The 15,141-nt window shown below is 36.6% G+C and overlaps 1 protein-coding gene across 3 annotated transcripts in view; it reads right to left on the bottom strand.

The window, feature by feature from the left end:
• Positions 1-15,141, bottom strand: part of ACER3 (alkaline ceramidase 3) — a 149,411-nt gene that overhangs the window by 42,829 nt on the left and 91,441 nt on the right. For all 3 annotated transcript variants that reach the window (XM_020897565.2, XM_020897566.2, XM_070472951.1), the window contains 3 exons: positions 14,769-14,821; positions 12,777-12,858; positions 9,981-10,016 (listed from right to left, as the gene is read on the bottom strand). In XM_020897565.2, the coding sequence (XP_020753224.1) occupies positions 9,981-10,016; positions 12,777-12,858; positions 14,769-14,821 (171 nt within the window). The remainder of the gene's footprint in view (positions 1-9,980; positions 10,017-12,776; positions 12,859-14,768; positions 14,822-15,141) is intronic.

The following is a 15,141-nucleotide window of genomic DNA, read 5'->3' as shown; positions in this document are numbered from 1 at the left end:
GAGATCTGTAACAGGAGTTGGATATTTGGGTCTAATCTTAGAAGAAAAAACTGAGCTTAATTAACAGATTTACAAATCATCAGCACAGAGAAATCAAAAGAAATGGATTATTCAGAGAGCATGTTAAACATATCTAATGGTGGATAACAACCTATACTCTGGAAGTACAATGGGGATTTTCCAAATAAATTTTCTTTTCTTCACAAACATCTCTATCCTATATATAGTTTTTTAATTTATTCATTTTAATTGGAGGCTAATTACTTTACAATATTATAGTGGTTTTTGCCATACACTGACATGAATCAGCCATGGGTGTACATGTGTTCCCCACCCTGAACCCCTCTCCAACTTCCCTCTCCATCCCATCCCTCAGGGTCATCCCAGTGCACCAGCCCTGAGCACCCTGCCTCATGCATCGAACCTAGACAGGCGATCTATTCCACATATGATAATATACATGATTCAATGCTATTCTCTCAGATCATCCCACCCTCGCCTTCTCCCACAGAGTCCAAAAGTCTGTTCTTTATCTCTGTGTCTCTTTTGCTGTCTCACATATAGGGTCATTGTTACTATCTTTCTAAATTCCATATATATGTGTTAATATACTGTATTGCTGTTTTTCTTTCTGACTTACTTCACTCTGTATAATAGCCTCCAGTTTCATCCACCTCATTAGAACTGATTCAAATGCATTCTTTTTAATAGCTGAGTAATATTCCATTTTGTATATGTACCACAGCTTCCTTATCCATTTGTCTGCTGACGGACATCTAGGCTGCGTCCATGGCCTGGCTATCCTATATATATCCTATATATTTTTATTCTCCCCTAGGAACCTGAGGCAGACCCCATAGTGGCCTACTCAGTATCTACTCCTGCCACTGTCTTTATAAAAGACTGATTTTATTAGGATGGTGATATGGCCAGCTATAAAAGCTTGATTTCCTAGGCTTTCTTGGAGCTAGAAGTATACACACAACCTTTTTTCTATGAATATTCAAAGACTGTTGTTGTTGTTCAGTTACTAAGTCATGTCTGACTCTTTGCAACCCCATGACCTGCAGCACGCCAGGCTTCCCTATCCTTCACTTATTTCCCAGAGTTTGCTCAAACTCATGTCCATTGAGTCAGGGATGCCATCCAACCATCTTCACCTCTGTCACCCCATTCTCCTCTTGCCCTCAATTTTCCCCAGCATCAGGGTCTTTTCCAATGAGTTGGCTCTTTGCATCAGGTGGCCAAAGTACTGGAGCTTCACCTCCAGCCACAGTCCTTCCAATGAATATTCTGGGTTGATTTCCTTTAGGATTGACTGGCTTGATCTCCTTGCTGTCCAAGGGACTCTCAAGAGTCTTGTAAGATTATTCATTTTTAAATAAAAAAATAACAGAATGTACTTTTCCATTCTCTACAATTTTCATTTAAAAATATTTCTATAAGGACTTCTCATATCTCTCCATATTTAATAATTCTTTCAATCTCCAAACTCAAAGAGTATAATAAAAATAGTATTTGCATTTTCTCGCTGCTAAAGCATCACTGAAATATACTGTGTGTAAGCTGAGACCTGGTACTTATCCCTAAGAAGCCTAGGAAAAAAGCATGCTGTGATTTTATCAGTAAAAAGAAAGATTTCTTGAGCAAGGCAGAAAAGCAATTTTTTCTTCTGTGATTTGGCATTAAGATGCCTATGTGGGAAGATTTGAAGACAGATGAAACAGATAGGTAAAAGAGGGCAAACTAAATAGGCTGAGGCTATAGCGTGGGAGCTTAAAAACTGTGAGGTGATGTGACATGAAGTGAAGTTGCTCAGTCGTGTCCGACTCTTTGCGACCCTGTGGACTGTAGCCTACCAGGCTCCTCTGTCCATGGGATTTTCCAAGCAAGAATACTGGAGTGGGTTGCCATTTACTTCTCCAGGGGATCTTTCCGACTCAGGGATGATTGAACCTGGGTCCCCACAATGCAGGCAGATGCTATACAGTCTGAGCCACCAGGGAAGTCAAAAACTGTAGATATACAATAATTATTTTGATAATGAGGGAGACTGACATTCAATATTTCTTCAGAGCTAACATTCTCCATGACTTATTCATTATGGTCTATTCTGTGGATCAAGTAAAAACATGGAGGGGAGTTCCAAATAACTGGCCACTTTATTTTCTACCAAGTACTTACTGAATGAGAATTCTGAGTGACTCAGTAGTAAAGAAACTGCCTGGGATGCAAGAAACACAGGTTTTATTCCTGGGTCAGGAAGATCTCCTAGAGAAGGAACTTGCAACCCACTACAGTATTCCTGCCTGGGAAATCCCATGGACAGAGAAGCCTGGTGAGCTACAGTCCACAGGGTCACAAAAGAGCCAGACACAACAGAGTGACTAAACAACCACAAATTATTGAACACAGACTGTGTGACAGATATTGGACTAGGCATTCGTCATTCAAAGATGAAAAGATACCCTATTTCTGACCTCAAATAACTCAGTCTAATAGAGGAGAGACATATGTAACCACATATCTAGCACTTGGATCTGGTTTCTAAATTCCATTCTCCAATAAAAGAAACCAAGGCTCCATGGAGATCAGGCCTGGGGCAGGGAAAGAACAAGATGAGTCAAGAACATCTTCTTGTGCCAAAAAGTAAAAGGTACTCAAAGATTAATGGGAACAGGTCAAAAGGACACAGATACCAGCCTGAAAGTGCTATACTGGCGAAATATGAGACAATTTGTATACCAAAAGATATCATGATAGTTCAGTTCAGGTCACTCAGTCGTGTCGACTCTTTGTGACCCCATGGATTGCAGCACACCAGGCCTCCCTGTCCATCATCAACTTCTGGAGTTTCCCAAACTCATGCCATCCAACCATCTCATCGTCTGTCGTCCCCTTCTCCTCCCACCTTCAATCTTTCCCAGCATCAGGGTCTTTTCCAATGAGTCAGTTCTTCACATCAGGTGGCCAAAGTATTAGAGCTTCAGCTTCAGCATCAGTGCTTCCAGTAAATATTCAGGACTCACTTACTTCAGGATGGACTGGTTGGATCTCCTTGCAGTCCAAGGGACTCTCAAGAGTCTTCTCCAACAACACAGTTCAAAAGCATTAATTCTTTGGCGCTTAGCTTTCTTGATAGTCCAACTCTCACATCCATACATGACTACTGGAAAAACCACAACTTTGACTAGACAGACCTTGTCTCTGCTTTTTAATAGGCCGTCTAGGCTGGTCAGAGCTTTTCTTCCAAGGAGCAAGTGTCTTTTAATTTCATGGCTGCAGTCACCATCTGCAGTGATTTTGGAGCCCCCAAAAATAAAGTCTGTCACTGTTTCCATTGTTTCCCCATCTATTTGCCATGGAGTGATGGGACTGGATGACATGATCTGTGTTTTCTGAATGTTAAGTTCTTAGCCAGCCTTTTTACTCTCCTCTTTTACTTACATCAAGAAGCTCTTTAGTTCTTCTTAAGTTTCTGCCATAAAGGTGGTGTCACCTGCATATCTGAGGTTATTGATATTTCTCCCGGAAATCTTGATTCCAGCTTGTGTTTCATCCAGTCTGGCATTTCTCATGATGTACTCTGAATATAAGTTAAATAAGCAGGGTGACAATATACAGCCTCGACATACTCCTTTCCCAATTTGGAACCAGTCTACTGTTCCATGTCCAGTTCTAACTGTTGCTTCCTGACCTGCTTACAGATTTCTCAGGAAGCAAGTCAGGTAGTCTGGTATTCCCATCCCTTTCAAAATTTCCCACAGTTTGTGGTGATCCACACAGTCAAAGGCTTTGGCATAGTCAATAAAGCAGAAATAGATGTTTTTCTGTAACTCTCTTGCTTTTTTGATGATCTGGCAGATGTTGGCAATTTGGTCTCTGGTTCCTCTGCCCTTTCTAAATCCAGCTTGAACATCTGGAAGTTCACAGTTCACATACTGTTGAAGCCTGGCTTGGAGAATTTTGAGCATTGCTTTGCTAGCGTGTGAGAAGAGTGCAATTGTGCAGTAGTTTGAACATTCTTTGGGATTGCCGTTCTTTGGGATTGGAATGAAAACTGACCTTTTCCAGTCCTGTGGCCACTGTTGAGTTTTCCAAATTTGCTGGCATACTGACTGCAGCACTTTCACAGCATCATCTTTCAGGATTTGAAATAGCTCAACTGGAATTCCATCACCTCTACTAGCTTTGTTCATAGTGATGCTTCCTAAGACCCACTTGACTTCACATTCTAGGATGGCTGGCTCTAGGTGAGTGATCACACCATTGTGATTATTTGGGTTGTGAAGATCTTTTTTCTATAGTTCTTCTGTGTATCCTTGCCACCTTTTCTTTATATCAAAGAAATCATGACATACCAAAATAAATCATGATAATTACAAATCAGTGAATACTGTATAAAGTAGGAATATAAGAGAAAGTCCAAACAGATAAAAATAAATAAATTCAAAGTTTAATAATTAAGAATATTTTCATAAGTCTCAAAGTACTTTACTACCAAGTTCTTATTAATTATGAAAGGACAGAGAACAATTACACAATGGAGATGTCTAGTAGACACTATCATAAGTCATCATGTTCCAACATGTTGACAATAAACTTTCACATGGTTTGGGGGAAGAGTTCTTTTTATCATCCTTGCAGCTTCTCTGTAATTCTGATACTGTTTAAAAGTAAAAGACATTTAGACAATAAAGAATTCCATAGTAACCCGCTGGAATAATTAACAGCTTCACATTGAATGCCCAGAGTGAGTTCAAGTCTTTCACTCTCGGAGAAAGGCACTCAGCTCATCTGTGGTCAAGAAACATTTATGAGGGTGGGAGGTCAGGTAGGGATTTGTGGATAAAGCCCCAGTGAGTGGGAACCTATGGTGGTAATAGGTAATGGGATTTAGGCATTTGGAGTTTGTAATGAACTCATTCAATTGCCAAACATAGTAAAGAGAACCTCTAACAGAAAAAGCCAAGGGCTACAGTGAGGGGAATCCAGATTTTTCTACCACCTGATTACTGTCTCAATATATAAGTCATTTGAATAAGTCACTTCACTCATCTTACTCTTGGATTCTCATTTGTAAAATGAAGGGACTAAACTAGGTGACTGTGGCTTCATATTTTTACAATCATAGTCAAAACACTGATGTAAGAGGCATTTTATTTTGGAAGTTAATAGTATAAATTATTCTCTGGCATGCTGAAGCTCATGAGGTTGCAAAGAGTAGGACATGACTTAGTGACTGAACAACAATGCTCATTTGATAAGTCTAAAAGGCTGGTGCTTCCTATATAATTAGATGATAGTTTAAATAGTAGTAAGCTAAATGCAGATACTACTTTTTAATTGTAACGTAATTTCATAAGTCTCATAAGGCAATGAGACTTTGTAAAAACATAGTTTTTGTAGGTATTCAGAACTAGTTTAAAATATTAATTCTGCCTAAACTATACAGCCTTCTAATCCAGCCTACATACAACTGCCAAAATTATCTGAAACAGATCTTATAAAGTTATTATGCCTCTGTCAATGACAAAATACATTCCAAACTCTAGCATGACAGTCAATGATTCACAATTTGGTTCCATTCTTCTTTTTCTTCTCATGTTCTACATGATCTTGTATTTAGCACAAGATTTCCCAAATAAGACCCCACAATACCACTGTGCTGAGGGACATTAAGACATATTCAATGAAAAAAAAAAAAAAAAAAAGAGTTCCATGGTTAAATAAACCCTCCTCAAATGCCATTTCCTGTGTGAAGCGTTCCTAATATCCTTCTATAAAAATTACTTAATCTCTTTTTATTCCTAAAGTACTTCACTTATATTTGACTTTGGAAAGTTTTTTTAATTGATAACTGAACTGAGGTTTAAAGTAAAGTACAGCTATCCCTAAGTTTTATATATTTGGTCTTCACATTCTTCCAAGTTCACTATTGCACAAAAATCTAAATAGTACTTTTCATTCTTTTGAAAAACAGAACTTTGGGACAATAAATTACATTCCAAAGTAATTAGCTATAGGGACATATCATAAAAGTAATATGGGTTTGGGGGAAAAATAGGATCTGGGTTCAATTTCCAGTTCTGCAAACAACAAGCTGAACACTGGGCAAATTACTTAACCTTTCTGACTCTCAGTTATCTCATCTATAAAGTAAAGATAATTCCAATTCCTAAACAGATTTGCTGACATTTTAATAAGATAATGAGCGAGTCAATCTATATAAACTATATATGAAAGAATATATAATATTTAGCACAATATTTAGTAGACACTAAAAAAGTCAGCTTCTTTTCCAAGTATGCTTATATATCCTTCTACTCTAATTTGTAACAAAATGGCACAAATGAAACATAATAGAATAAAAATTTTAAAATGTTAAAAATCCAAGTTTGTTTTTCAAATTGTTTACATAGTGTGTTATTTCCTGCAAACCTTGAGTGTCAAATTAGAAGGCACAGTAATAAAATACTGATATGGCATGCCTAGAAACAATCTTTAGGAGACATCTACTTTGGCAAGAAGATTTTAAGCAACAGTACTCTGTGAGACATTAGATGAGATCTCATCTGAGACACTCAACTACTGATTGTTCAATTAGCTTCTTTAAAAGGGTTAAATAATTTCTTAAATGTCCATTTAATCTATTCTCATGTATGCTTTTGTTTTTGTTTTCCTGCTTAAGACATGCTGGTGTTTCTATTGAATGTGACAGCTATGTGATTTGAATATTATCTTTCGCAAGGCCATTAAGTTAAATAAATAGCATTTGGCTCTCTTTTAGATATGTATGGATCACCTTGGACTCAATAAAGTAGAACTGTTATCAGTATATTCTTCCTCAGAGAAGTTAATCTGGTTAGCAAGACAATCATCCTTGTTGTGACAGGTACTTTACTTTTACTATCACTACTATCGGGGCTTCCCTTGTAGCTCAGTAGGTAATGAATCTGCCTGCAATGCAGGAGACCTGGGTTTGATTCCTGGGTCAGGAAGATCCCCTGGAGAAGGAAATGGCAACCCACTCCAGGATTTCTTCCTGGAGAATCCCATGGACAGAAGAGCCTAGTGGGCTACAGTCTATGGGGTCGCAAGAGTCGGATACGACTGAGTGAATAAGCAAACACACATCACTACTATCACTACTTCTTTTCTAGCTCAACTCAAATATCTCTTTCAAAAGCCTTCCATGATCATCATAGGCAGAAATTTATGCATGTCGTCTTACATCTTCCTAAGTACTCTTAGTATTACACAGTATTATTATGCTTATTGCCTTGTGCTTTGCATTATCTTATATTAATTATTTTTATATGATCTTTATTAAATAGTACATATCCTTGTTTTGAACATTTTACAGATCAAGATATTGGAGAATACAATATTGGAGAGTACAGCAAGAAATTTGTTGATGTATAATAAAATAGCAAGATATTGAGATTCTGAACTTTAAGAAATCAAAGTGGTAAGAAATAAAGATCCCAGCCTTAAGTCAGAGTTCCTTTAGGTTAAACCACATTGCTCTGCTTTCCTTTTTCATTATTTTTAAGATTTTGAAAAATCTTGTCACAAATTCCAAAACAATTGTTCCATTTACAAATTCCAAAGCAATTTTTGTAAGTTTCTACAAATAAAAACATCAACAGTTATATGAAAGAAAAATATTCTAAACTTTGACCATTAGAAGATTCTCAGAATAAGAAGGTCTCTTTTCTTAAAAATGACACTCAGAAGACAACTAGGGATAGGGTTTTTTAAAGCCATAAATAGAAAGTATCAGTTCTAATTACTTAACAGATCAGGATACTCTAGATCAGACATCTGAGGCTAAATTCTCTTTAAATAAAACTACAAAGTAGCAAGGAATACTACTGTATCAAAGCAGTGAGCCATTTTCCTTACTATTGCTCTTCAGTACCAAAGAAAGCAATTATTCAGCTACATACAATAAGTATATTTTGTAATTCTATTTTGAGTCATCTAGGTAGATAGACTGTGTCCTTGCCTGCATTAGTACTTCTTTTACATGTTTATTATAAAATGTATATACTACAAATACATTTTCACAAGTTAATCATCCTGATCAGATAGTGAGTTCTGAGACCAACAGCCATGTCCTATATTAATACTAGTTAACATTTACTGAGTGTTTACATGCTAGGTTTAAATGCATTATTTCATTTAAATTTAGACAACTTTAGGAGATTATTATACCAACTTTAGAGATGCAATCTATTGAGTTCTATAAGAGTAGAGACCTCATTATTTCACTCACTAGTATATCTCCTGTGCCTAGTACAGAACCTGGTATACTGAAGGTACTTAAGAAGTGTTTGTTGAATAATGAGGAAACCAGAGCTCAAAAAAGCAAACTTATACAGGAAGTAGGAAAGACTAGCTTGAATTCAGTTATGCCTGACTTTAGATCTTAAGTCTGTGCTCTACTGCCTCTTTATTTCCAACATCAGGCTCAGAATTTGGTACTCAGAGAGTATATAGCAAAGTATATAGCAAACATCTAACGAATAAACGAATGAATGAATCCCTACCTTCAGATTGCTTATCCACTTCATCTAGCATTCCTCTACTTCTTTATTTCCCTATCCTGATTTTTAATCTCTAAGCCTAGGACATTAGTCATAATTATAAGTTTTCATCCTTCCTATCAGCATACACAGATATCTATTTATCTTCCCTCTACACAGAGAAGAAAATATTATTGGAAAAACACAGGAAATTGCAGCATGGAAAGTTACATGAATAGTTTGTACCTTTTATTACAAAACACAGTACCAAATAAGTAAAAAACACAAAAGAGAAAACTGAGTGGTCATAAACTTAAAAAGATTAACTCAAAATTTTCAAGTAAGAAGTTTATAAAAACTGAAGCATTCTTCACATAAACTTAGTTTATTTTTATACTGTGTTAATAAATATTTCTAATAAAGGGATAAATATACAAAGATATCACTTCAAGTTATAACAAACAGCAAGGAGGAGAATGCCCTCCTCCCAATAGCATCTACCTTTAGACATCCACTTTTAGCTGGCCTATGGAAAAAACCTAGGCACAATAATGTGGATATGGAATTTATTTCTTTAAAAAACATATTTCAGATGATTATTGTCTAGTTTTAGTTTAAAAGGTTACAGGAACATTTACTTTTTAATATAAACACAAAATATTCTACGAGTACAAGGCCTCTAATCCTCCTGGAATATGCGCTTCCTTGCTTATTTATGTATCTTTATCTATCCTGCTTTGTTAAAAGAATGGTGACAGGAGTCAAACAAATCTAGTTAGAATCCTGGCTCTGCCCCTTAATAACTGTGTAACCATGGGGCAAATTACCTAATATCTCTGAGCTTGTTTTCCTTAAAATGTAGACAATAATCCATAATTTTTAGGACTGCTGTGGAGATTAAAGTCTATGTAGTAATGAGCATAGTGACAGGCACATCACACCGCTCAATAAACAACAGCTCTCTTTATTAAGGATCTCATACTCATTTTACTCTAGCTTCATTCTAGGATGCACATAAGTTACTATTTCTTATACCAAAGTTTCTTATGTTTGTTTCTCTTGATATAAATAACCTCCCAACTCATATATGTTAGACTGAAAATTTCTTGAGTATTTCCCCCATATCTTTTCTAGAAGATAATGTCATAAAAAAGACTGTTTACATGTGCATGTGAATAATATTTCCTGTTTTTCTGTGCTTATAAGAGCAATGTTGCACCTGCATGATTGTCTAAAAACAGCTAGTGGAGCCTGGGCACTAATGTTCTTGGTATTTCTATTTTGCTTACATCTCCTATAGGAACTTGTCTGCAATCTGTTTTAAACACTGTTCTTTCCTAGAGTATCCACCATTTCATTTCCATAAGCTGTATATGCATATAATATACTAGAAAAGGAAAATACAAAGCAGGTTAAGTAATAAAATGTGTAATAATTTTCAAAAATTACCTGATGGAATATAGGCTCCTTTACCTTAAGGTAAACCTGAAAAAGAGTAAAAGAAATAGATGTGAAAGAAGTGCCTTATGAAGGGGAAAGAAAACCTATACCTGCTACCTTGCAAATCTCATACGTCTCTGGCCTTCGTCTTGCTTCCTAGAACTGACTCCAGCCATGTAAAGCCAATCAGATTATGTGGCTTGCCACAAAAGGGCTATCACCTACAGGTGTGTCTGCGCCAGTGCTAGCTTCCTAATGTGTTGTTTTCATTTAGTCGCTAAGTTGTGTCTGAGTGTTGCAACCCCAGGAACTGTAGCCCGCCAGGCTCCTCTGTCCCTGAGATTTCTCAGGCAAGAATACTGGAGTGGGTTGCCATTTCCTTCTCCAAGGGCTCTTCCCGACTCAGGGACTGAACCTGTGTCTCCTGCACCTCAGGCAGATTCTTTACCGCCGAGTCACTAGGGAAGCCCGAGCTTCTTCAAGGCAAACGAAATACTTCACAGCTGCCGTGGATTACTCTGGCCTCCTGGCCTCTGCATGAGCATCAGGGAGAAGCACAGATGCATGAACACTCATCAGCGCTGAAGAGGTTATGCTGACAATCCCTGCAGCAGATGTTTCACAATAGCAAGAACACTGGACTTAGCAGTAAAATTTTAAACTGCCACTTACTTGCTACATGTCTGAGCAAGTCATTTAACTAAAAGACTCATTTTTCCTTATCTGGATAATGGGAATAATAATAGGTAGCAATAATTAGCCAAAATATGTGCAAGTCTCTAGCACATAATATATGCTAATCAGTGAAAACATTTAAAATAAATTTCTTGTTCTTTCTTCTGCTTCCAAAAATCATTGCATTCTCTGCGCAAAAATCTCAGTGCATTCACTGAGAAACATTTTCAGTTACACAAACTCTAGTTTCAGACTCCAATGTCATGTGGGTGATTAAGTTCAATGCCCACTTATTGTATGCATTTATTGCCCTGTAAGAGTACACCTTTAAAAAGACATGGTAGAGAGGAGTCAAAATTTAAATCACAAATCTGAAATGACTCCTATCACTTACAGGACAAAGTCCAAATTTCAAAGCCTTCCCATGACATTGCTCTAGCCTTTCTGTTTGCCTTATTCCTATCTTCCTGTCTCTTTCTCATCCTAGGCTCCAAAAAGTATACTGCTACCCCAAAGAGGCTAGTTTCATGCTTCTGTATCTTTAAACATGCCATGCTTCACTGTGTTAGCAAATGCCCCTCTGGTAAACACTCATCTTTTAAGATTCAGCTCAAATTTTACCACTTTCTTGAAGTCTTTTCTCAGTTTTTTTTCTGCTTAGCAGAATCCACCACTCATCCTTCTTTCTACCAGACTGTCAATGTATAAACATTATGGCATTTATTAGTTTCTTTTCTCCCCTACAAGGCAATAAACTTTTTGGTAGAAAGGACCATTCTTATACATCTTTATAGCCTCATTTAACATACTGCTGATCTCACAAATTTTATGTAATTTTACAATTTGCTACAGAACATCTTATTCCTGGAGGAAGTTCCTTCATTACAAGAGTTGATCATTTTCTTAAGCAACCAGAAAGCTTTAATAGTAAGATGTGTATGAAACATTTATATATGTATAACTCTAAACTCTAATAAGGCAGAATGTTTTTAAACTCTGAAATTTGCTATTTCAAAATACTAATTTCCCTTTACATAATTTCAGATTCTCAGTGTTAGTAACAGAAGAAATGCAGATGAGCAAGGCTCTTAAAAGGCTTTTTTTTTAAAAATGGCAAAAGAATTATGGAGTCCTTACTATGAACCAAGGGTTAATTTTTACAAGTAACATGAAATGTATGTTTATTACTATTTTCATTTTACAAATGAGGAAATTTCAAGAGGTTAAGTAACTTGTCCAAAGTCCCATAGTTATTAAGTAACAGGGTATTTAGTAGGTCCTTAACCAAGACAGGGCTTCCCTGGTGGCTCAGAGGGTAAAGCGTCTGCCTGCAATGTGGGAGACCCGGGTTTGATCCCTGGGTCGGGAAGATCCCCTGGAGAAGGAAATGGCAACCCACTCCAGTATCCTTGCCTGGAGAATCCCATGGACAGAGGAGCCTGGTAGACTACAGTCCACAGGGTTGCAAAGAGTCGGACAAGACTGAGTGACTTCACTTTCACTTTAACCGAGACAAGCAACTTAGAGCATGAGCAGATTTTGTAGGAAAGATAATGAGTAGGTTTGTATCATGGGGCAGGGGTAAGTAAGTACAACTTGGAATGTGCTGAGATTGAGGGTCCTGATATTAGTGATATCTAACTCTAAGGCTTAAGATGTGGATTTGATAGTTGTCAGGTTATAGGTAGTACTAGAAATGTGGGAACAGATGAACTGGCACACAGAAGTGATCAGCTATCTCAACCTATTTGGAAAAGGTTAGGCATTAAAATAGTCACAGGAGGTCCTAAAGATTAGAGCCAATTTCTTTTTTTTAACAAACAGGAGGTAATATGTTCATCCATGAGGAAAAGTTAATCGTTAATTGCTTTCTATTGCTACTGAATATCTGCCTTTTGACTCTTCCCACTTCCTGTTATAAAAAAAAAAAGGTTAAAAAAAATTGTTTCAACTTTTGTTGAGAAATAACACCTAAATAGAATAGAAAACAAAGAAGCAATATCTATAGGGAGTTTCCTTTAGAAATATTTCAGTTTGAACAGCATGAGGCAAACACTAGAAGCAAAATGTACCAAACTCCATAAATGGCAGCTCACATGCTTAATTTGTTAGAAATAAAATATGACTTACTATGGTTACTATTAAACTGAAGAGAACTAAGGTAAAAAGCAGATGGTAGTTTACAGAGTTCTTCGTCTTAAAACATTCAAACCTTAAAAAGAAAAAAGAGAGAAACTTGTTTTAGAATATAAAACTAGGAAAACAAACAGAATGCTGTTTTGCCATGTGTATACATGCCCTGGGTATACTGGTGCCCGTCATTTCCTTGCAATCGCACACTCATTTTAGAGAACCCACACTGCCCACAGACACCTGATGTCAACTAAGGGAAGAGAGCAGGCATCTTCTGCTCTCCCCTTCTTACAGTATTCATCTGGATACTTCTATTAAATTATCTGCTCTCAATTTGTCTCATGCAGGTACAGGGGTATCAGGATATTAGTTTATAAATGCTCACTGTTACTTTTTCTTTCAATAAATATAGTTTTGACAGAAAAGACAGATCAATAAACAATGTCAAGGAGAGCACAGACCCTAGTCTCAGTCTTAATAGGTTTCAGAAAACAGTGGCTAGAATTTCCATGTTTTTGATCTCAGGTTTTCTAAGTAACCAAATCTGCACTGTCACAGATGGGCTGATGACATAGTTTTCTAGATTGGGGTAGGAAACCACAGTGCAAAAACCAGTTTCTCAACCTAAGCCTGACTTTGCAAATAAAATGTACAGGAACACTGTCACACCCATTGATTTATAGCTTATCTATGACTGCTTTTATGCTACAATAGCAGAGGTTGAAGACTTGCAACAGAGACCACAGACCCAGAGATCCTAAAATAATTACTTCTGGTCATTTACAGAAAGTTTCTGATGAATTATTTCTAATAATATATTCTTTCAAACTATTTTTAATTTTTTAAAAATTTATCTATTTTTTCAGTTCATTTCAGTCATTCAGTCGTGTCTGACTCTTTGTGACCCCATGTACTGCAACACGCCAGGCTTCCCTGTCCATCACCAACTCCCAGAGCTGGCTCAAACTCATGTCCATCAAGTCGGTGATGCCATCCAGCCATCTCATCCTCTGTCGTTCCCTTCTTCTACTGCTTTCAATCTTTCCCAACGTCAGGGTCTTTTCCAAGAAGTCAGTTCTTCCCATCAGGTGGCCAAAGTATTGGAGCTTCAGCTTCAGCATCAGTCCTCCCAATGAATATTCAGGGCTTATTTCCTTTAGGATTGACTGGTTTGATCTCCTTGGAGTCCAAGGGACTCTCAACAGTCTTCTCCAATACCACAGTTCAAAAGCATCAGTTCTTCGTGCTCAGCTTTCTTTATAGTCCAGCTCTCACATCCATGACTACTGGAAAAACCATAGCTTTGACTAGACAGACCTTTGTCAGCAAAGTAATGTCTCTGCTTTTTAATATGCTGTCTAGGTTGGTCACAGTTGCTTTATAGAATTTTGTTGTTTTCTGCCAAACATGAACATGAATCAGCCATAGGTATACATATGAAAACTCTTTTTACTTTTACGTATCTTTAGAAGAAGATATTCTTGAACTAGCAATGATGACCAGGTTGAAAAGAATCAGATAACCATCACATAAGAGGTTCAGACAAGTTTGAAGTATTAATACTAGGGAACAGAAGGTATACTTTAAAAGTTAAGTTTATTAAATTTGTAGGTTATTAACTGCATGACCTTAAGCAAGTCATCTCAGCATAAGCTCTGCTTAAATTCTTAGATAAAATGAAGACAATATCCATTTATTTTGTACAACTGTGAAAATTTAGAGATGACTTGTTGCCCTGCATAATTCAAGGTACAAAGTAGAAAAATGTTATGGATTTTGGTTAATATATTTGAGATCACACAAATTCATAAACATTGTTAGTATAACTTCCAAAAGATTATACTCTGTATTAAAATCACAAAAGTTATAATCTTCTACACTGTTTTAATCTCCCAGTAATATAACTGCATTAGTTATGTTAATTCCCTATGAAACAAACATGAATTTTAAAATATATCAAGTAAATAAATTTTAAATGTAAATACTTACATGCAGTATACAAATATACAACAGCTGTAGATCATTGGGAGTTCATCCAATAGCTAAAAGAAGCAGACAGGTAATAGTACTTGAATACTGTAGAGCTGCAATTATTATTGAAATCCAAAATAAAACAGCAGAATGACTAAGATGGTCACCTTTTATTATCTAATACATTTTACTAATTCTCATATTTATCATCATCTAATTTATTCTCGGTGTGTATATTTATTTATTTATTTTTCCATTTGTTTTTATTAGTTGGAGGCTAATTACTTTACAATATTGTAGTGGTTTTTGCCATACATTGACATGAATCAGCCATAGATTTACATGTGTTCCCCATCCCAATCCCCCCTCTCCATCCCATCCCTCTGGATCT

This window comes from Odocoileus virginianus, chromosome 10, assembly GCF_023699985.2.
Source record: "Odocoileus virginianus isolate 20LAN1187 ecotype Illinois chromosome 10, Ovbor_1.2, whole genome shotgun sequence".
NCBI classification, from domain to species: Eukaryota; Metazoa; Chordata; class Mammalia; order Artiodactyla; family Cervidae; genus Odocoileus; species Odocoileus virginianus.
This window is presented reverse-complemented; position numbering and strand designations above follow the sequence as displayed.